The following is a 22,382-nucleotide window of genomic DNA, read 5'->3' on the forward strand; positions in this document are numbered from 1 at the left end:
TACTGTCAGATCTTGGAGTACTCCCTGCTCTGCAACACCTTCTCCCCCCAGACTGTGGATGGAGGCTGAGGCCCTGGCATATCCTGGAAGGCTTTGGTTGGCCAAATTCCTACTTGGAGCCTGCTTAGTTGTCTCCCTGCAAGGCCCTCAGTCTCCCGTTCTTTCTTTCTTTCTTTATTGAAGGTCAAATTTAAATTTAATGACTTTGGTATTAACTATACCCATACTAGTAAGTGCTAAGACTTAAAATCTTCTGGTTCAGTTGTGACTCCAGACAGGATCCACAGAGGAGTTCTAAAAATCTCTTCTCTGGGTTTTATGGAGACTTTCTTTACCCTCCTGTGTTAGCCTCTTAAGGCCCTGCGTCAGCCTTAAAAGGGCACTGGAAAGGGCCTCCCGTTCTTTACAACGGGCATGTAGGATCAGATGAACTCGTGGGCTCTTTTCAGATCTTAGATTCCGTGATTTAGATATAAAGGTTGAGTGCTACTCTGGATGCCCCAAAATTTCACCTGGAGCCTCGGGCAATTGGGGTTCAGCTTTGACCTCGGTTTACTTCATTTGCCCCAAGGCCTGACTTCTCTTCTTTGTCTCCTTTGAACTCCTCCCTGTGCTGTTTGGAAGCTGTTTTCTGAGCTGGGCCCACTGGTCATGTTGGGCGTTATTTAACCATGCTCTCACTGGGAGCAACTGGGCGGAGGTGGGAGCTGCCTGTGGCGCACAACTAGTGTACATGGCTAATGTGCATGACTAGTGTGCGTGGCTAGTGCCAGCCCCTCCTAACCTGGCTCTGGTGCAGGGAAAACCACTGGCCAGAGGACGCTATCACTCCAGGGGTTCAAATTGCCTAAAGTTATGGTGGTGACACTTGGCTGGCTGACCTCGTCTTCTGACCACTGAGATGACAAAACAGCCCCAGAAGGGCTGGTGAATATCTGCAGAGAGGTGCCCTGGGGAGTGGATTGCTGCAATTGGAAGGCAGAGGGCTTGGAGTTGGATTAACTTAAAGCTGCTCATCTTGCCTACCCAGACTGTGTGGCACTGACTTGGTAAGTACACTGAAGCCATTCATTCCTTCATTCTTCCCAAACTAGCTGAGCAGCTCCTGTGTGTAGGCTCTGGGTTGGGGCCACAGAGAGGATTAGATCCTGTTCAGCTCCACTGGAGCTCCCCGCTGGGCAAGGTAATAAACGTTCCTTTGAATGTTCTGGGCCAAGGTCTGGGAGCCCCAAACGAGAGCACGTTAATCCTGAGTGGGAGCTTGATGGGCACAGGTGGGAAAAGGGCCCCTTTCTGCAGATTCCATGTCCAAAATGAACTTGAGATTCAAAAAGATGCATGCAGTTCTATTTTCCTAGCAGGATTATTCACAACAGGCAAAACATGGAGACAACCTAAATGTCCATTGACAGATGAATGGATAAAGAAGACATGCATACAAATGAAATACTTCTCAACCATAAAAAAGAATGAATAATGCTATTGCAGCAACATGGATGCAACTAAAGATGATCATACTAAGTGAAGTAAGTAGAAAGACATACCCTATGTTATCACTTATATGTGGAATCTGAACTATGGCACCAACAAACCTATCTATTAAGGAGAAATAGACTCACAGACATAGAGAACAGACGAGGTTGCCAAGGAGTGGGAGAGGGAAGGACTGGGACTTTGGGATTAGCAGATGTAAACTTTACAAATAGGATGGATAAACAACAAGGCCCTTCTGTTATAGCGCAGGGGACTATATTCAGTCTCCTGTGATAAATCATAATGGAAAAGAAGATATAAAAAGAATGCCTATATGTGTATAACTGAGTCTCCTTGCTATACAGCAGAGATTGGCATAACAGTGTAAATCAACTATACTTTGATAAAAAATTAAAATTAAAAATAACAACAACAACCACAAAAAAACCCCAAATGAACTTGAGGACTTGAGATTCCGAGGATGCTGAAATCCCATCCTATCCTGCTGACCTTCGTGTATTCCAGGACCTGGAGTGGGGCCTCCCAGGATGTGGGCACTTAATGTCAGTCAGCCACTCAGGGCCAGACTATGCTGGAAAAATAACCATGAGTGACTTGGCAGAGGCTGGGCTCGGGGGTGTGGGGAACGTTAAGAGAAGCGATGCCAAGGTTGGGAGTCAGTGAGGGTGCTGGTGAGAGCCTGAGAAACAGGGCAGGTGCCAGGATGGGGCCTGTTATTTTTAGTTGCTGGGACAGGACTCTTGGGTGGCAGCTGTTACATCCTTGGTGGGGCCCATTAAGCAGGCAGGCCTGGGGCTGGCAGCATTTCTCCTCAAAACCAGGTGAAAGTAGGGAGCTTGGGGGTGAGTGAGGGATTCAGTGTTTGGTGCTGGGGGCTGGGACTTGGTGGTGGGGAGGTTTACTGAGAGGCCAGGACATGGTTGGGGTTTAAGGAGCCACCTCCCTTCCCCACTCTTGGCCTCTTAATCCCTTTAGGACTCCTTATTCCTCCCGTGCCCCCTGCCTGGGCTGGGAGAGTGGGTTCTCACGGTGGCAGAGTCTAGGGCCCCTCCCAGCTGCATCTGATGGTGGAGGGCCTGGCGTGGGACCGGCGGCCCATGTATCTCACATCACGAGGGCTTGAGGTCCACGTCCATCACCGGGCCAGCTGGACATTGTCTTCAATTGAAGACAATGCTTCACCCAACATGCAGTGCTAACGGCATCTCGGGCCACAGGTGGTGCGTGGGGTGGCCTTGCTCAGGAAATAACACTTCAAGGAGGAAGCCTTCTCCAAGCGGGAAGCCAGAGGCGTAGGGCATTCGGCTGCTGTAGTACCATCTACGTCCACCTGGGGGCAGCGATGTACAGCATCATCTCAAATCCTGCTCGCCGCCCCCCACACCAGATTTTACCTGGGAAAGGGGGACACCCAAAGGGAAGAACTTGAGACCTTAGCCCACCCTCACATTGACCAGATGGGGAGACTGAGACCCAGGGGGAGCCTAATCTGTTCAAAGTCCTCTTATAGGGGGAACCCCAGCTTGTTCCTCACCACCCCACCACCCCAGTCTGTAACAGAGGAAGCTTGGAGTGTCTCTGAGTGTGAGGGCGTCTTGGCGGGGCTCCCGGGTGCATCAGTCCAGAAGCCCTGTGGCCTCGGTGACACTCCTGGTGCATGTCCTCGAGTGAACTTGGCAGGCAGGGTGGCTAGATGGGTAGGGACGTGGGCTGTGGACTGAATGAACTGGAGCTGCCCCATTTGCCTGTCTCTTGAAAACCAAGACTGTGCCCCCCCACGCCCAAGGGCTGACTGTGAGGATTAAATGAACTGATACACTGACTTATCTGGCGGTCTGGTGGCTAAGACTCCATGCATCCAATACAGGAGTCTTGGGTTTTGATCCCTGGTCAGGGAAATAAACCCCACATGATGCAACTAAGCACTTGCATTCCACAAGTAAAGATTCCAAGTGTGGCCACCAAGACCTAGCTCAGCCAAATAAATAAGTAGACAATTTTTTCCTTTTAAAAAAGAGCTTAGACGAGTCCCTGGTGACAGGATGTGTGAGCATCAAACTCAACTTCTCCCCTTAGGAAGGAGGCCTGAGTCCCCTCTTCTCCCTGGCTTCTGACATGGGTGCCACCTGAGCAAATGCTGTCCCCGCACCCTGGTGACCTTGCCCTGTCCACTCCTTTCCCAGCCCCTCCCTTCTCCCACCCCAACAAGAACCACACACACATAAGAATATAGAATTTTATCTTATTTAGTTAAAAAAAATAATCGTACCACCGAATGAAGAAGTAGCTTTTTTTTTTTTTTTGGTGAGATGGGAGGAGAGAAAAAAAAAGCAATAAGCCCAAAGAAAAAGAACTTTTTATATTCATCTGTATAAACACATCCGCTAAGGCAAACGCAATCCAGGGCCAAGGCTGCTGCGCGGGGGCCAGTACCTCCTAATTCCTGCAGATTCTAAGGCCAAAAAAATAAAACCTCTGCAAGGCCAACAGGAGTTGTGTGGACTCTTGGGGCATCTTACTAAAATAAAGAATTATCGAGTTTAAAAAGCAGTGACGCTGTCACGACACACACGGAAAGTTGCATAACTGTGGCCTCGGCGGCCATTCACTTGTTTGGACTGGGGGACGGGCACAGCTTCACGACACAGCAACGGACACGGACACGCACACACACGGACACGCACACACGTGAGCGTGCACATGGGGAGCCGCGCAGGGCCGGGCTGGTGGCACAGGCTTGGCCACGGCCCATCTGGGGAGGGGCACAGGGCGGGGGGGGGCTGGGGGCCCCGTGCACCCTCAGGGGGTGGGTGTGACGGGACAGGTTCCCGTCGCTGGTGCCAAGGCGGTGAACGTCATTCGGGGAAGGACGGCGTGAAAGAGCCCAGCCAGGCCCCCTGCTCCCCACCACCTGGTCCGTGCAAACCACTTAAAGCACTTCTTGGACACCTCCTAGAGAACGGAGGTGTGCTGGTTTCCTTCCCCATGAAGGGGCCAAGCCCTTCCCCCTGCCCCCTCTTCTCCAGGGACCCTCTGGCTGCTGTGGGCTGGTATGGGGTGGGGGTGCGGCAACCAGGGAGTGGTGTTTCTGCCCCCAGAGCCTTCCCGGCCCATGATCCATGGCATGGCCGGCAGAGTGTGGGCCCGTGAGGTAGATTGGCAGAGCTGCCCCCTCACCCTGCCTGGCTGGGGCCCAGAGGGCTGGGGTTTCCATGTCAGCTGGGGGGCAGGGGTGGGGCAGATGGGCCAGGGCCTTGGGTCCCTTGGCCAGGATAGAAGCGCCCCCCTTGATTCCAGCAGAGAGAGGAGGCAGGGCTGCAGGAACAGGTGCTGGGGGTGGGGAGCCGGGTGCCACCGATCAGCTCTCTGGGTCTGCGATTCTTGCCATCTGTCGCTCCCCCAGTCTAGGGAGGGGCCCCAGGGCCGCGGGGGCGGTGCGGCCTGCAGGTGAAGGGCAGGTGGCCTCTGGGGTGGGGAGGAGGTGGAAAGGGGGAGGCGCAGGGAGGAGAGGAGTGTGTGTGGAGGGCAGCCCCCCAGCAGGGTGCGCCCTAGAGCCGGGAGCAGGCACGGCTGGGGCAGGCAGCGGGCAGCCAGGAGGCAAAGGAGCAGGACCGGCCGGGCAGCTGGTGTCACGGCCTCAGGAACAGCAGAGGGAGCGGGGAGAGGCCGGGCCGCTCTGGGAGACCCCCTCGACCGGCTCGTTCACAGACATCTGTAGCTTTTTTAGCATGGTCCCTTCGGGCAGAGCCGAGGATCAAGCTGGGCCTCCGGTCTGCCCACCCTTGCTACCCTCGCCGGCCGGACCAGGCGCCAGGGCCGGGGCCACGTGGTGGGGCGCAGCCTCGCTACTTGAAGGTGGACTGCAGCTCCTTGAAGGCCGCTTTCCGCTGCTTCATCTCCTCCGCCTGCTTCTTCCTCTCCTCCTGCTCTGCCTTGATCTCCTCCTCGAAGCGGCTGGACACGTTCATGGCCTGGACCTGGGATAGGGTCAGGTGGGAGTCAGGTGGTCAGGACCAGAGGAGGTCTCTCTGGGGTCTCTTCTAGTTCTGCTGTGCCCCCATCCCACCCCAACCAATGCGCTGCGTCCCACCATCCAGACCCTCAGCTCGGCACTTCAGTCACCTCTCTGAGCCTCAGTTCTTCCATTTAGAGCCTGGTAGTGATTTAGTCGCCAAGTCGTGTCTGACTCGTGACTCCATAGACTGTAGCCTGCCAGGCTTCTCTGTCCATGGCATTTCCCAGGCAAGAATACTGAAGTGGGTTGCCATTTTCTCCTCCAGGGAATTTTTCCCATCCAGGGGTTGAACCTGGGTCTCCTGCACTGCAGGCAGACTCTTTACCAACTGAGCTACCAGGGAAGCCCATATTTAGAGCCTGGTGATTAATAAGTCTGATGTCATAGATATGGGGAGAGGATTAAAAGAGATAAGATACATTCAGTGGCTGTTGCAGAGTGTGGGTCCTGTAAATGGGAGCTTCTGATGTAGCTATTCTTATCCTGTTCCCGTCCTGGGAAGCCCAACTGAACCCAGAAACATCCCATCAATTCTAGAAGCCCAGAAGGAGGTGCAAGGAGGCCTTTAGAAGGAATGTTCTTAGCTATCATGAATATGGGGAGAAGCAAGAACAGGCAGGAGCCCCAGAGCCCTGGCAAGACAGGATCCAGGAACCATACTTGTCCCCTCCACCTGAACCTGTGCCACGCCTGGGGTTGGCCTCTGGGGCCCATCACACTCCCTCCAGGCTGGGGCTGGCAGGGCCAGAGTCTCCGAGAGGCGCTGGGAACCAGTGCTGTGTTTCTGGGCCTGCTCTGCTGTCTCTTGATCCCACCTTTTAAAGCCCAGTCCTTTGTGGGTAGTGGCTCTGTGTGCCAGGGCAGGGGTATCTCAAAGTGGTCCTTGTTCCCTCTTCAAGAATACACACCCCTTACCCATCCCTGGGGGAGAGAAAGGGGAAACTAGAAAGGATTGCAAGCAGGATGGGAGGGGACAGAAGCCAGGAACGACGTGGGCCCTGATAGGCGTCAGCTCCCCACCTCCTGTCTGCGGCCGCAGCAGGGACAGGAAGGGGACATGCTGATCCTTTTCTAACTCAGGATCCTGGTGGATCCCAGCCACCCCCATCCTTAAGTGGGGTCAGGGCACCCTACAGCCCCCCATTCCTTACCTTGGCCTCAAAGAAGCTCTTGGCCCCCTTGACACCCTCGGTGGACACATCGATCTCAGAGAGGCGGGCCAGCACGTGCAGCCCGCTGTCCTCCTGCAGCTCCCCGGCTGCTGCCTTGCGGAAAATCAGGAGGAACTGTGGCGGGGAGAACAGAACACTGATGTCATCAGGGAGAGAGTGGGAGGGGCCAGAACCTGCCCACCCCTGGACCTGCTACAGGCTTCCCTGGGAAGAGAGGTGCTCGCAGGCCTGGGAGCCAGAGGCCTGTGTTCTCCACTCTCCATGCTCTGTATTCCTGAACAGGTTGCTAGGCCCCTCTCTCTCTGGGCCTCGGTTGCCCATCTGTAGAATGGGAGGCTAGGTGACCGATCTCCTGTCCACCCCAAGATCATGGCTCCTGCAGGCTGCTCTGCCCACGCTCAGCTCCCATCATAAGCCTCAACTTACCTCTTACCTTTGTCTCCACTGTTTCCTCCAAACCAGTCCACTTTAAATCCCATTTACTGAACCCTGAAGGTACATGATTGTGCCCCTTTTACAGAAAGAGGAAGGCTCAGCACCAGAAAGTGATGGAGGAAGGACCTGAACCCAGGTCCTGAGTCCATACCACCATTGCGTGCTGCCCGCACCTTCCTCCCTGGGCCACTCTTCTCTTGCCTTGCCTCCTCCATGCTTCCTGCTAGCTCTCCAGGGCCCACCTGAGCCTTGACTCTCCAGAAGCCACAGCTGGCATTTAACCCTGTGCTGCCCCGGGGGCCAGCGCCATTGCTATCTGGCTTGGAGCCTCGGTTTCCTCCTCCAGCAAACAGGTTTGCTCGTGGCTCCCAGCTCAGAGTGAGGCTGAGTGAGAGCTGGAGTGTGAAGTCACCTGGGCCAGCACCTGCTCCTCTTGGACCTGCAGTGTGAGTCCCTCCTCCATCTGCCCCTTCTTCTCCTCAGTCACAGCATCCGATTGTTTCACTCTCTGTGCATCTCCCCCTGTGCACGCCAGGACCGCGGGAGCACAGGGTCTTTCTCTGTGCCCCCAGAGCCCACACGGGGTCAGGGATACAGGACTTCCCTGATAGTACAGTGGATGGGGAGTCTGCCTGCCAAAGCAGGGGACATGGGTTCGATCCCTGGTCTAGGAAGATTCCCCATGCAGTGGGGCAAATCAAATCTGTGGGCCACAACTACTGAGTGTGCGCTCTAGAGCCCATGAGCCGCAACTACTGAGTCTGTGTGCTACAACTACCAAAGCTCGTGCGCCTAGAGCCCATGCTCTGCAACAGGAGAAGCCACTGCAATGAAAAGCCCGAGCACCGCAACCAGAGAGTAGCCCTCGCTCTCGGCTAGTAGAGAAAAGCTCACGCAATGAAGACCTAACACAGACATAAATAAAATTAAATCAATCAATAAATAAAATAAGTGCTCACTACATGAAGGAATGGATGGACCTTCTTCTCACTTAGGCATCTCAGAATCTCCCTGGGGACCTGCTCTATGATCTGCTGAAACCTCATTCAGCCAACAATAAGCCATTCAACAGTGGCTGTTCAAGGACAAGTAGCTCAATGACAAAGCAGGGGTGAGTCTCTCCCTACCACAAAGCCCCCGACAGTGTTGCCCCCCACGGGAGTAGGACACTCACCTCCCGGAAGCTGAGCTTGCTGTCAAAGTCCTCATCCACCTCCTTGATCATGTTTTTCAGGCCCAGGTGGGTCTGGGGGGCTCCAAGTTTCTCCATCATGAGCTTTAGCTCCATCAGGTCAATGAAACCATCCCGGCCGGCATCGTACCTGTGGGTGCAGAGAGGCCTAAGGACATCCTGACACCTCATACCTCACCAGCCAGAGAGGTAATAAGCCAGAGTGCAAGAACCCTAGGGGCTCAAAAGTCACCTCCTAGCGAGGACCTCAGCCAAGGCTGATTTGTGGTCCACCGACTGCTTGGTTACCTCTGATGATGGGCAGCTCACCACGTGGCCTGGCAGCTTCCTACATCTCGAACAATGCCAACTTTTGGCCAAACCTGCTACACAGGGAAGCTGAAACCACAGCCCCTATCTACTGAGTGAGACATTACAAGCAGGTAGGAAGATTCACAGTATCATACGGGGTACAAACTGGGAGGGTGGGCCTGATGGAAGAACTCACTGACCATCCTTCGGCACCTCCACAGGCCCTTGAGGGCATCTTGGCTCCATATCTCCCCCTCTCCCCGTCATCACCCAGGAGGGAGGCAGAAGGTACATGTCTAAGGGTAGAGCCCTCAAAGAAAACTTTGAGTTTTCTGGAATGTGGCCTGGGGTGTGTTCAGAGAACAACTTGTAAAGGGTGCCTGCAGGAGGGTACAGCGGTGGCTGGAAAGGCCTGAACAATGATTAGGTGATGACTGTGCCTCTGCCCTGCACAATTCGGGTCTCTTTTTCCTACCACCCATGGCTTGGCAGAGAGACAGACAGGGTGAGGGGCAGAGTCTAGACAGCTCGCTCGACCGGCTTCCTTGTGGTAAGAGCTTGGGTCAGGGCTGCACTCCGGCCCGTCCCCTGGCGGGGGAGGTGCTGGGGTGCTGGGAGCACACAGCCGGGCGGATGTGGGCGCTGTTCCCGCAGCCCAGCCAGGCCCTCTTATCAGGCCAACCAAGCAACCGCCCTGATTGCCTCCTGGTGGGTGGGGGAGGGTCATCTCAGTGCTGGCCAAGTGGGCCTCCTGAGCCTAAAGACCTTCATGCAGTCCTCAAGGCCTCAAGATGGCTGGGTGACAGTGCTGGGGACAGTAATATGACACAGAGGGGCTGAGCTCCAGACTCTTTCTGCAGACTTGGAGTTCCCACATAGACACTCATCTCATTTCTGTCCCCTCTTCAAGGGCTCCCCAACTCCCTTCCCCCATCTCCAGTTATACCTCACACAACTATGGACAAATCTGACAGCAACCAGCTTTTGAAATCTTATCTTTGTGCTGGGAAATTTACCTACTTCATTTTACTTAATCTCCTACATTTAACACGAAGGCTCAGAGAGGTGAAGTGAGATGCCCAAGGTCACACAGCAATAGAGGAAGGAGCTGGGCTTCTATCCCACGTCTGGAGGGCTCACAGACCTGCACATTTGCTGGGCCCAGCCCCCCTCCACACGTCCTGGGGCTGCCAGCAGAACAGAGGAGCGCTGAGCGGAGCATGTGTGCGAGGGGTATAAATAGTTCACGAGCAAGTGAGTCAGTGGTTGGAAGTGACGCAGCACAGGGAAGACAGGTCTCTGGGAAGCCTGCAGGGAACACAGGGTCCTGAGGCCTCATCCCCCACCGTGGAGAGAGGAGGCTACAGCGCGGGCAGTGGCCACAGCCCAGGTGGAAGCAGATAACGAGAGGATGCAGGGGAGGACTGTGGGACTTGAGAAGGTCAGGAAGGCCGGCGATCCCATGGTCCAGACTCCACTTAGAGCTGGAGGGACCCTGAGGAGGGCACAGTGGAGCCCCTCATCTTCCATCTTTGGAGTCTGTTTGCCAGTTGGTAGCAGGCGGGGTGGCTGCTCCTTGAGCCTTAGTGAGGGGAACTGGAGCAGCCCTGGGGTGGCCCAGGAGGAGAGCAGCCCCCCGACAGAGGAGTCAGTCTGTCCACGGTCAGTCATGTGGACGCCCCTCCTCAATGTCCCCAAGGAAAACAAAGGCCCGGCCTCTTTCTGAACTTGGGCTCCAGTGACGTTCGGCGATGACATGTCAGGGCTGGGGCAGACGGCCTGGCTTCTAGGAGACTGTGCCACTGAGCCTCCCGCTGAGGCCAAGAACCCCTGGTATGATGGTGACCCTTTCGTAGGGTCACTGCGGGGACTGAAGGGGTTCATACGTGACAAGCACTTAGCCCAGCGCTGGCTCCAGAAATGGCAGCTACCAGCACTATCATGAGACTTAGTTACCTTTATGAAGCTCCTACTATGTGCCAGGCAGTTTCTCTCTACAACCTCTATGCTCAGCAATCCTGGGAGGTCAGTTATGGCCCCACATGACTGATTAGGGAACAGGGACTATAAAGGTCTGGGCACTGGCCAGGGGTTCAGTCCCCCATCCCTGCGTTTCCCACACTTGACTCTCTCCACCGCCCCACTCGCCTTCCTGAGTCTCAGCGTTATTTACTGCTCAAGCATTTCTCCTGCAGCCAGGGGTGGCTCAGTTTCAGAGGAAGTGCAGATAAAGTGTCCACACTTGGACAGAAACGAGGGCTCTGGATCTTGGTCTCTGGCAGCTCCCAGGCCTGTCTGGGCTGCAGCTCAAACCGCGGCCTGAACCGCTGTCTGCGTCAATCAAGCATCAATCAATTACAGGGTCTGGGCTCCCGCCCCCAGGGGGACAGTCCTGGCCGCAGTGCCGGAGAATCAGTCACCAAGGGGAGGTGACAGAGAGTAGGGAGAAGCAGGTGCTGGGATGGGAGGTGGGGCTCCAGAGGCAGCAACACTGGAACCCCCCCAACACGCACCCCCCCCCCGCCCCGTCCAGGGAGTGGACATCCACCACGTGCCCTGGGCTCTCATGTGGGCAGGCTCTGGGTCATTGGATCAGTTAGATTCTTCCTAGGTAAACTCTGGAGGTTTGTGCTCACAGAATCTCTGCTGAAACTGACCCGAGTCCAAACCCCAGCTCTGCCATCTGTAGGCTAGGTGACCCTGCTTAAGTCACATGACCCCAGGCGCCTGAATTTCTCCATTTACACCGTGGAGATCAGACCCATTTCAGGCTCAAGGCAAGGGTTAAGAGAGGATCCACATAGATTCTGAGCACAGAGGCTGGCTCACAATAGGTACTTAATTAATACACACTAATTACAGTACCACTGCTGAATTATTATTATTGTTAACATCTATCGTTAGGGTTTGAGAGTAAAGGAGATTATGGATATATAAAATGGGCTTTCCAGGTGTTGCAGTTAGTAAGGAACTTGCCTGCCAATAGAAGAGATGTGGGTTCAATTCCTGGGTTGGGAAAATCCCCTGGAATAGGAAATGGCAACCCACTCCAGTATTCTTATCTGGAAAATCCCATGGACAGAGGAGCCTGCTGGGCTACTGTCCATGGTATCACAAAGAGTTGGACATGACTAAGCCCATACTGAGGCTGAAGCTCCAATACTTTGGCCACCTGATGCGAAGAGCCGATTCATTAGAAAAGACCCTGATGCTGGGAAAGATGGAAGGCAGGAGGAGAAGGGGACAACAGAGGACGAGATGGTTGGACGGCATCACCAACTCAATGGACATGAATTTGAGCAAGCTCTGGGAGATGGTAAAGGACAGGGAAGGGGAAGCCTGGCGTGCTGCAGTCCACGGGGTCACAAAGAGTTGAACACGACTGAGTGAATAATAGAGCCCGCACATGTACGCACACAAGGATATAAAACACCTAGTACGTAATATGTGCCTAAAACCTGCTAATTTGATTATAATAGCTCCATTGAGAACTTTTAATGTGCCAGATACTAGTTAAGTACTTTGTACACATAATATAAAAATAGTGATAATAATAGTGGTAAAAAATACAATTTCTTTAAAAAAAAAAAAAAATACAATTTCTTCCCCAGTCCTGAAGGTGTATGGCTGGGAGGAAATGCTTGCTGTAGAGTGGCCTGGAGGTAGGGGGTGGACAAGATGAATGAGGGGTCCCACGAGCATCTCCCCTGAAGGTCCAACTACTTCCATCCCCAACCCCCATTAGGCTGGATTCAGAGACCCTGCCACTTGGGGAGGTGGAGAAATATAATCTTTTGCTCTCTCACTGGGCAGAGAGAGAGAGAGAAGCCCCAGTCCTGGGTTACCCTCCTGTTCCTCCTCTGACAGAGAGGGAAGTGAGAAAGGGGGAGATGGTCACTGTGCCACCAGCAGGAGGATGCCTGGCAACCCAGGAGAGAATGGTGTTAGTAGGATGCTGGGAAACAGGCATATCCCTGGCTGGGGAGACCCTCTCTTCCAACAGCCCTTGCCCTGAGCTGGAGCTGAGGCTACAGGTAGCTCAGAGGATCCAGGCAAAGACTCTGTACACAAGATCTGTCTGGATGCCTGGTCTACCCGCTTCATGTCATGTAGAGTGGGTAGCAAGCAGTCTAGGGTCACAGTTAGAGATCAGCAAGTTTCCAAAAGCTGTAAACTTTCCTCCCTCCCTACCTGCCGGCTTCCATCTTCTTGGTCCCATGAGAGGTCCTGAATTCTCAAGCCTGCAGGGCTGGGGGAGGCTTGGCTGAGAGGAGAGGCTTGGGACCTGCCTGGGAGGACCAATTCCATCCGGAGGGACTGACAACAAAGCTCCTGGGCTGGGAGCTCAGCACTTTTCTCCAGCACTGGAGGGAGGCTGCTGCACCTGGCACTGTGCCCACATTCCTACCCCCCTCCCCCTGAACAGTTCTCAACAGGGAGGGCTCAGCTGCCGCTGCCCCGGATGCTGGTGACAAAATCCCCTCCCATCTGTCCTTGAAAATGGAGCAGTGGCTACCACCCGGGCAGACTTTGCCCCTTGGGGCTGCAGGGCCCTCTTGGCGGATTGCTCCTCCTCCCCTGGTTCTGATAACCTGGAGTTTTGGGGCTGAGCAGCGGCTGGCTCTGATAGTATGCAGGGCCTGCCCCGATTTCATAACAATATTATCATTAGTGGCTCCTCCTGGCTGAGCACTCACTAGTGGCAGGCACTATCCCAAGTGCTTTGTGTCAGATCCTCTCAGGAACTTGGTGAAGCAGGCATAAGCATCCCCATACTACAGACAGCAGACTGAGACTCAGGGAGGAAGTGACTTGACCAAGATCACAGCTAACAAGGACATACTTGACGATCAGAACCCTGACCTGAGGAAAAACATGTGCTTTTAACTACTCTGCTGTGTTCAGATGCCTATAGACCCTGTACCAAAGAAACTCAGGTTGGGAGGGATACTGGAGGCCACCTAATTTAGCCATTCATGAGGGTCAGATCCCCTAATGCAGCTTTCCTGCTTGAGTACCTCTGAGGACGGGAAGCTCACTGCTTCACTAAAACAACCCATTTTGGCTTTGGAACTCTCTATTAGAAAGTTGCTCTTTCTAATATGACCCTCCCAGCTGTCTGTACTGTCTGATGGCAGAGCGAGGAGCCATCAGAGTCACTGCACAGGGGGAGAGGGCAACAGTTGGTTTGGGAGCATAGGGGACCCCAATTCTCTCCCCAATTCATCTCATCCCAGGCCTTTGTGGGCGGTCTCTCTGCCCATGGGGGTTGCCAGGAGGACAGACAGCTGGAGAGAGTGGTGTTTATGGACCACTGAGCCCCCAGGCCCACCTGACTTTGGCCCCAGTATTCACAGACCTGGTCTTTCCCCATTCTGTCTGGGGAGGCTTCAGTGGTTCCTAGGCCTCTACTCTTTGTCCTGAAATGGGAAGGTAGGAAAGTTCTAGACACCAGGGAAATTCTGGCCTTGCTACTTGCTACAGCTGGGTTGGCCTGGCCCGCCTCCTGGTACAGGTAGACACCCACAGGCTCGGCGACGACATTTTGGCAGTGCCCATCCGTTCCTACACTCCCCACCCCCAGACTGCCTGACTCAGGTGGGGAAAGCCCAGTCATTCACCACTTCCTCCAGCACTATCTTTAGAGTCTGACACTCGATCTGTTGCCCTGTGTCAGTGAAGGAGAGGGTGTGTGAGTGTGTATGGGTGAGTGTGGCCAGGGTGGGGCTGATGCTTCCCCTATAGCTTCCCAGTGAGTCCAAGGATCAAGTGGGTGCCCCCCCTGGCTGATGGCAACCTGCTGGGGGCTGTCAGGGCTCAGGACATCCTAAACTCGGGTTTAAGCATCTCTCACTGAGCCCCACCCTGGGAGGGTAGCTCCCTCCACTGGTAGCAATAGCAGTGGGTCTCCCCGCAGCCTGCTCTTAATAATAATTATTATTATAACAGTGATTGCAAAGGACATATACCAAATGTCTAATATAACCCAGTGTTTATTATTAAGCTTCCTTCTTGTTATTGCCTCACTCCCTAGACTCAGGAACGGGGCAGGGAGATTGCTATGGGGTGGCCCAGTGCTTCTTAAACCTTAAAGTGGATACCTGGTGAGTCTTGCTAAAATGCAGACTCTGATCCAGTAGGCCTGGGGTGGAGCCTGAGTGATTGGATTTCTAACAAGCTGATGAGGATATGCTCCTAATAGGGTCCCATGGGAGCAAAGGACTTGGAGTCAGAAGGATCAAGTTCAAATCCTGTCTCTGCTCCTCATAGAAATCTGAGACTCAGTCTTCTTATCTGTGAAATGGGTGATGACCATCTTATAGGATGTTGAGAAAGGATTAAACAAGAGGCAAAGTTCCTGGAAGGGAGCACCCCAGTGGTCCTCTCTCTCCACACAGCTCAGGAGTCCCCAGGCCTGGCTCTGTCTGGCTGCACCTTTCTGGCCTAGAACTCTCACTTCTCTAGAGTCCTAAAAAAGCGGAAATCAGCCAAAGAGAAGACTGCTGTGTAGACAGAGGGACCTCAGCAGCTGGAGGGCGTGGGGTTGGCTTTGCAGAAAGGGCCCCAGGCAGCAAGGCCTGGTCTGCTAGAGCTGAACCCAGAGGCACAGACAGAAGGCAGGAAGGCGCAAACCAAAAGGGAACCAAAGGTCCCCGGGGGTTGGGAGAGGAGAGGTGACTCAGAATCAGAAGGGAAGTAGGAGAGCAGAGGACAGGCCTGAGGCCAGAAAACCCTCCCTCCCCAGGGGTGGGGCTTCTCCCCAGAAAGCCAGGCTCCCGGCTGCTGTAGGGGCAGGACCCAACCTCTGAACCCCCAGAGGGTTCCCTTTCCCCGTCCCCCATCCATAAACACAGCCCTCACTTGGTCTTGGGAGCTCCCTGTAGGCAGACCTGGTTCTAATCCTGCCCTGGCCACTTATTATAACCTTGGGCCTTGCTTTCCTCATCTGGCAAATGGGGAGAAGGACAGCACCCACCTCACTGGGCTGGTCTGAGGATTCAATTCAGTTCCTGAAATAATACACTGGGCCCCATGGGCCTGGTGGCTCCATTTAGCAAGGAGAGGGTGTGGAGGCAAGGGGCTGGCTATGGAGGGCTGTCATCATAGCATCCTTCAAGAGAACTTTCAGTACTCTTTGTAGAGACAAAGAAATGGAACCTAACGTTTCCAGCCCTGGGGGTCCATCCTCTCTCACTCGCAAAGACCCCTCTATGCCATTGCTCTTCATGACACTGTAAGCTTCTTGAGGGCAGAGATTTTATTTTCCCCTTAATTCTCTGGAACTTGCATACAGAAACTTAACAAAATATGATCAAAGGTGTGAACCCTACATTTTTCAAAAATGTCACCTATATTTTTAATAGCCCACCAGCCAGACATGATGGTGGACTCTTTACAAAGGCTCAGGAGTTTTTTTTTTTTTTTTGGCCACACTATGTAGCTTCCGGGATCTTGGTTCCCGGGCCAGGGACTGACCCGGGCCCTTGGCAGTGAATGTACAGAGTCCTAACCACTGGACCAGCAGGGAGTTCCCCTGGACTTTCTCAACTTAATCCTCAGGACTTTCCAGGGCAGGTTCTCTAGCCCCAGGGGAAATAGACTCTGAGAAACTTTGGAGTACCCACCTGCTGGGCAATGGCACACGGGAGCCAACTAGAGTCCTAGTTTTGTGTCATCCCCGGGCTGCTGGGTGCTCTTCCCTTTTCCCTGCCACCTGCCTTCCACGTAATTAAGTGATAATGAATTCGAGTCCCCATTTTTGTTATTTACCAGAGCCATATGTAGCTGTCAATCAAAGCTTCTGTTCCGCAGGAGGGAAAGAAGGTTCTCATGCCGAGGCCCGTCACTCGGGCCCAAAGCAAGAGGGCTGTTGCCAGCCTGGCAGGCTGGGCAGCTCCGTGGGGGATAAGTGGAGGCAGCCAGTGGCTTTTTGGAGCCATCTCTGTGCCAGCCACCACTGCCAGGGCTAGGGATGGTAGTGACAGGAACTTGGTGAGGACTTATTCTGTGCCAAGCCCAGGGTTAAACACTTCATAACAACCCTGGGAGGTTGGGGTTATTATTGTTCTCCCTGTTCTAGGGTGAGGAAGTGAGGCTCAGAAGGGTTTAGGTGTCTTGCCCCAGGGCCCACAGCTGGGATTCCAACCCAGGGTAGCACACTCCAAAGGCCCAGCGCTTAACCACTGCACCAGACGCTCTCCCAGAAAGGGTGAGGGGGCTGTGCTGGGGGGTGGGGAGGGGGGCACGGGGTGGTGCTGTGAGCTGCAAAAGCCTGAGGAGACACCAGGAAGGTGGAGCAGGTGGAGGGGAGGGCAGGGTGGGGAGAAGAGAGGGGCACCGGCTGTTCTGACGCAAGGGGTCATGAGATGAAGTGGCTGGGGACGAGGCTGGGCCAGGCAGGGAACTAGGGCATCTTCCTCGGATTCCACAGCAGGTTCAGAATTACATGGCTGCCTGCCTCTCTGGCAGGTCTCAGCTTACAAAACCCCACAGAGCCCCAGGCTGTTGCCAGCCCAGAGGTGGCTGCCTTGAGGCCCTCTGGGGCCACACCCCTGGCCCTTGCCTGGAGGTCTCCAGCATTAGTCTGACTCTTTGCTACCCTAGACCCTGTGGACTGTAGCCTGTCAGGCTCCTCTGTCCATGGAATTATCCAGGCAAGAATACGGGAGTGGGTTGCCCTTTCCTTCTCCAGGGAGGTCTTCCCGACCCAGGCAGGACCCTAAATGAATGAGCAGACAGAGGATGGGAGAGGGTGGAATTAGAGGTGATGGGAGCAATCAGAGGCAGCAAGGGGAGGAAGGATTGAGAGTCGAGGTGCCTCCAGGTGCCTGGCACTGTGCCAGAGCTCTGAGTGCATCACCTGCCTGCAGCCCCTCCCTGAGAAGCAGGGACCACTGTCCCCATTGTATAGATAAGGATGCTCTGGTTCAGTCTTTGAAAATCTCCCCATGAAAGTCACTACACCTTCCTGGGCCTCAGTTTTCTCTTCTGTAAAATGGGGAGAAGGGTTGATGACGACCCCCCAAGGTCTCTCCCAGATGGAAACTACCAGGAGTGTAAGGTCAGTGATAGTAGAGAGCCTGTCCATCTTCCCTCTGCCCTCTTTCTTCTCCCTCCATCTCCACCCTGAGGAAGAATCTGCTGATGACTACTGAATGGATGAACTGGAAGACCCCAGAAGGCAGTTCTGTCATCCAGACAGCTCAGGATTGCTCAGACATAAGGAGGTCACACTGAATCATCTTTGAGAATCATCTGTCACTGTGCTCCTTTTACAGATGGGAAAACTGAGGCCAGGGGAAGGGCAGGCATACTAGGTAATTCAATAGCAAAGCCCAGCTTCCTAGCTCCTGACCTCCAAGGCAAGTCCAGCTCCCAGTTCCCTCTGCTCTCTCCCGTCTCTTGCACTCTGATTTGGGGGACTGTTTTCTAGGGGGCCTGGGCTCCCCTCCCCTCTGCCATGGGGGCTGCAGATCAGGGTGGAAGTCTCTCGGCAAAGCCCTGGCTGTGATCCTCCAGCCCTGCTTGGACCCAGGAGGCTGCAGCCCCTCTTGGATGGCAGAAGCAGAACGGGGGTTTTGTCTTCCATGAGAGCCTGTCTGTTGGCTGTTCACAGCCGGGACTCGGCTGGGCTGGGCTCGGCTGGCACAGTGAAGCCTTGTTTCCTTGAATACAAAATCTGCCGCCTTCCCTCCTCGCCAGGGCCCCCCCCCCCCCCGGCGGGCGGCACTTCCTTCCCTAGAAGTCCAGCTCCCTGGCCCCTTCCTGCCCACCCCTCCATCCCTGCCAAGCAGCACCCCATCAGGCAGCAGTGGTGCCAAGAAGGGGCTCCAGGGGTTCAGCTCTGCTCAATTTTCACCAAAGTATCCCTTGTCAAACTCTTACCAGAAACAGCCTCCGTAAAAAAGTGAGCTTGTTCTGCAAACGCAGGTTCAAGACCACTCCCCAAGCCATGTGCTCCTTCTAACCAAGCTGCAGCTTCCCATTTAGTGAAAGTGTTAGTCGCTCAGTCATGTCCGACTCTTTGTGACCCCATTGACTGTAGCCCACCAGGCTCCTCTGTTTATGGGATTCTCCAGGCAAGAATATTGGAGTGGGTTGCCAGGCCCTTCTCCGGGGATCTTCCCGACCCAGGGATCAAACCCAGGTCTCCTGCATTGCAGGCAGATTCTTTACTGTCTGAGGCACAGGGAAGCAATCCCAAGTCCCTGCTCATTTGGTGTGTCTGGGTTCTCCAAACTGTTCCTTCTTTTTATTTTTCGTGGGGGTAGAAGGGATGTCATGGAAGCCCAAGAGAAGGAGGTGGTGGGTCCATGTGGGGGAAAATCAGCCATGAATATGGAAGGGGGTGCTGGCCCATTTGGAGGCAGACATCTGTGATGGGAAACCCAGGAGGGAAGAACATGAATTCTGGAGTCACAGGCCTGGGTTTAGAGCCTGACTCCATCATTTTCTAGCTGTGTGTTCTTGGCAAATTACTTCACTTCTCTGTGCCCAGACTGCCCAACTGCGCCACAGTGGTGATGACAATTCTATGTCATGGGGTGCTGGGAGGAATGGAGGAGCTCCTTAGTCCCTGGGCAGTGTGAATACAGGGATCAAGCAGCTGAATAATCTCTCCTGTACTTCCCTGTGTGGGGATGGGAGGCGGGCGGCAGAGTCTACAAGGAAGTTGCCCTCTGTTGGGTCTGGAATCCTCGAACTCCTGTGCTTCTGTGCTTCTGATAAGGCCAGTCTTCGGTCATGATAAAACTTGATAAGATCTCCTAAACCAAGACCCTGCAGGCAAAGGAGCAGGCTCCCCAGGGACCAGGGGTGTCTGTGCAGAGTCCTGGGGTGGGGTTAAGGACTCAGTTCTGCCCCAGGCTGACCCTTGGAAAAAAGTATGGGGTTCCCAGCCATCCAGGTCTGAGAACCAAAAAACCTCTTCCCTACAATGGGGGTCAAATGCAGAAGCAGCAGCCACAGCAAGCAGTGAGAAGTGGGAAAGAGCCTTTCTCAAACTGGGGGGTTGCAAAACACCCTGGGCTTCCTGCTTGCCGCTGGGTCACACTGCCCCAGCCTGCCCCCACCTCCTGCCCCAGCCAAGGTGGCTGCCAGACCTCCTGACTTCCTCACCTAAGACTTGACCTCAGGACGGGTCTACCTTTTTGGATCCATTTCCAGACCTATTCCAGATCACACCCCCGGGGCTGTTTTCCCCTCCAGGAGCAGGGGCGATGGGCAACAGGAGGTGGGTGGGGAAGAGTTTCAAAGGAAGGGGGGTTGAGCACCTTCACAGCCCCCACCCCTACCCCAACCCCCACACTGCTGGGGGGCAGTGCATCTGACCATCTCAGTCCCAAGAGGGTGAACCCAGGGGTGGACCCAAAGGGGATCAGGAAGTTTTTCTCTCCAGTCATTTAAGAGATTTAAAGTTTTTTTTGTTGGGGGAAGGGTAAGTCCAGAGGCCTCAAAGTACCTGTCCAACCTGCTGAGGGCATGGGGTGTGGAAAAAGGGATGGAGGAAGGGCTGAGGTGAGAGCCACCAGCCAAGTCAGATAGGAGGTGACCCTCTGCGGGGAGGACAGGGGGCATGCAGTGGGGGAAGAGGGGAAAGGAGATATGGGGCCTTCTGACAGAAAGCAGGGGGCCAGCGACTGCAAAGCTTCAGGGTGGTGAGGGCAAGAGGAGGGAGCCGCAGTCTGGAGAGGGAGGAGGGGACAGTCCTGACCGGAGGATTGATGGTGAGGTTTGTACAGACCAGCGGAGTAGGGGGCAGGGAGGAAGGGGTCCCTCCCTGGGGAGATCACCTGAGGGTCAAGGGTTGGGGGCCTGGCTAAAGGAGTGGATGGGGGTAGAGGTGAGAGGGACTGAAGGGTCTTTGACACAGTTTGCTGGTAGATGTTGAATAAGTGCAGGGAAAGTGGGGGAGGGGTCTCGGCCCAGAACCCACGTTGAGAGGGATGTGAGATAAGCGGAAAAAATGAAAGAGCCCCAGCCAGTGAAAGGAACGGTCACCTTTGTTGAGGCGCTGGAGAGTGGGGTGGGTGTTTCTGACCCGCGTTTGGGGTGGGGGTTGGTTGGGAATTCAAGTAGCTGAGGAGGAGGACACAGAGGCCACGGGGTCCCCAGTCTCCTAGTGCGCGGGTGTGGAGAAGCATCTCTAACAAGACAGGGGTCCTAGGCCAGAGATCCGAGCTCTCCAGACCCACGCGAATGGTAGCAATGGGGGCTCGCGCTTCTCTAGAAGGAGCCGCGAGGTCCCCTACTCCGTGTGCGTGCGGGTCGGGTACCGGGGGCAGCGTCACCGTGAGAAGGGGTCGCGTGCCAGGGGCCGCGGGTCCCCAGACCCATAAGCGTGGTGGGGAGGAGGTCCCGGAGCTTCGTGACTATCTGGAAGGGATCTGGGGTCCTCGCCTCTAATGAGTCGGGGATCGGGGAGCTCGGCTGGCCGCATGGGTCACGGGACCGCGCGGGGTCCGGGGTTCGGGGGCTCAGGAGCCGAGGCCGGCTCGCGGGGTGGGTGGGGGACAGGGTCGGGTGGGCACTCACTCCTTGAACATCTTCTCCATGTCCTTGATCTGCTTCCTGGAGAACTCCTTGAACTCAGTATAGGGGTTGAAGACGCGGCGGCTGGGTGACTGGGGCTCGCCGATGCCCTGGTTGAGGTCGGCGCGCCGCAGCAGCTTGGCGCTCAGCTCTTCGTCCGCGCTGCCCAGCGCCTCGGCCGTCTCGTCCGGCGCTCCCGCCGCCGCCGCCGCCGCCCCGTTCAGCCCGGGCTGCTCCGGGGCCTCGCCGCCGCCCTCGCCCTCCATCTGCAGCCGCCGGCTCAGCTTGCTGGCCAGCTCGTCCGTGGCCATGGTGGCCCGCGCTGCGCTCGCCTCGGCCCGGCGTCTGCTCGTCGCGCGCCCGCACCGCCTCTGGCCGAGCTCTTCCTCTTCCTGACACTCCCCACCGCCAGGCACCGCCCCCGAAGGTGGGACTTACGCCCCTCGCGGGGCTCGCCCGCTCCCGCCCCTGATCCTGGCCCAGCGCAGCCCGCGCCTGCTCCAGCTCGCTCGCAGAGGCTCGGGTGTGCCGGTGGCGCGGGCCCGCCACCATACCCCGCCCCCCCCCGTCGGGTTGGGGGACGCCGTGGAAACCCATCCCCCGCTCTCCGTCCTCACTGTGCCAACGGAGCGGGAGGGGTCAGGCGATCGAGGCGGGAAGGAAGTGGGGGGTCCTTCCCTGCAGTTTGGGCGTGGGTCTGGGACTCAGGGGGGTGCCGTCCCCAGCCCCTTCTCTGGAATCCCCACGCCGTGAGGTCGTAATCTCGTGTCGGCGTGACACCCTGTCGGTTGCCATGGAGACCACTCGATGTTACACACTGGCGCTCCCCGTGAGGGCTGCGGGGCTAATGAAGAAGGTGGACCCGGTGTGCAGGATACCCTGTGTAGATGTACCCGCAGGTGGAGCCGCCGCATCTTTTGGAAAGGGATGGACCAGCAGCTGCGAGGGAGATGGCGCTGGGTCTCAGTCTTGAGAGGTCCTCGGAGACAGGGGGAGAGAGCAAGGGAGAAGGGCCTGGTCCCCTCCCCGCGGGTCAGCACATAACATGAATGACTTGGCAGAATAGCACCCGGGCCATGCGGTCGTCTGTGACTTTATTTTAGGGGAGCTGGCAGGGAGATCTTGATGTTGCCATTTCAGTGGGGACCCCAGAGAAGAGGTGTCCTCTCCCAAGGCTCAAGGGGTGTCAGGAAGAGGCCAGAGAAAGAATTTCTCTCTGTGGTCTGGTCTGTCACCTTAAAACTGAAGAGGA

The 22,382-nt window shown here is 55.5% G+C and overlaps 1 protein-coding gene and 1 non-coding gene across 6 annotated transcripts; both read right to left on the reverse strand.

Moving 5' to 3' along the window:
- Positions 1–260: 260 nt before the first annotated feature.
- Positions 261–383, reverse strand: LOC133069747 (small nucleolar RNA SNORA26). The gene has a single exon (XR_009695971.1). It is a non-coding gene; the product is annotated as a small nucleolar RNA SNORA26 (small nucleolar RNA).
- Positions 384–3,724: 3,341 nt separating this feature from the next.
- On the reverse strand, positions 3,725–21,513 carry EFHD2 (EF-hand domain family member D2). Of its 5 annotated transcripts, none has more exons than XM_061160695.1 (4): positions 21,134–21,513; positions 8,291–8,438; positions 6,661–6,795; positions 3,725–5,471 (listed from the first exon to the last, which is right to left on the reverse strand). In XM_061160695.1, the coding sequence occupies exons 1-4, from the start codon at positions 21,439–21,441 to the stop codon at positions 5,340–5,342; spliced, it is 723 nt and encodes a 240-aa protein (XP_061016678.1). In that variant the 5' UTR covers positions 21,442–21,513; the 3' UTR covers positions 3,725–5,339. The 5 variants fall into 5 exon arrangements, with proteins under 5 accessions (XP_061016678.1, XP_061016680.1, XP_061016681.1 ...); XM_061160697.1 differs by lacking the exon at positions 21,134–21,513 and adding an exon at positions 16,370–16,554; XM_061160698.1 differs by lacking the exon at positions 21,134–21,513 and adding an exon at positions 12,791–13,022.
- Positions 21,514–22,382: the final 869 nt, after the last annotated feature.

Source organism: Dama dama, chromosome 14 (assembly GCF_033118175.1).
Source record: "Dama dama isolate Ldn47 chromosome 14, ASM3311817v1, whole genome shotgun sequence".
NCBI classification, from domain to species: domain Eukaryota; kingdom Metazoa; phylum Chordata; class Mammalia; order Artiodactyla; family Cervidae; genus Dama; species Dama dama.

What these genes read in the sequence shown, in the direction of transcription:
- EFHD2 (XM_061160695.1), bottom strand. Translation starts at nt 21,441, where the DNA reads ATGGCCACGGACGAGCTGGCCAGCAAGCTGAGCCGGCGGCTGCAGATG. An exon ending in GCAAGCTCAGCTTCCGGGAG is followed by an intron (nt 6,796 to 8,290) that starts GTGAGTGTCCTA and finishes TCCCCGCCACAG; the next exon opens with TTCCTCCTGATTTTCCGCAA. An exon ending in AGAGCTTCTTTGAGGCCAAG is followed by an intron (nt 5,472 to 6,660) that starts GTAAGGAATGGG and finishes ACCCTATCCCAG; the next exon opens with GTCCAGGCCATGAACGTGTC.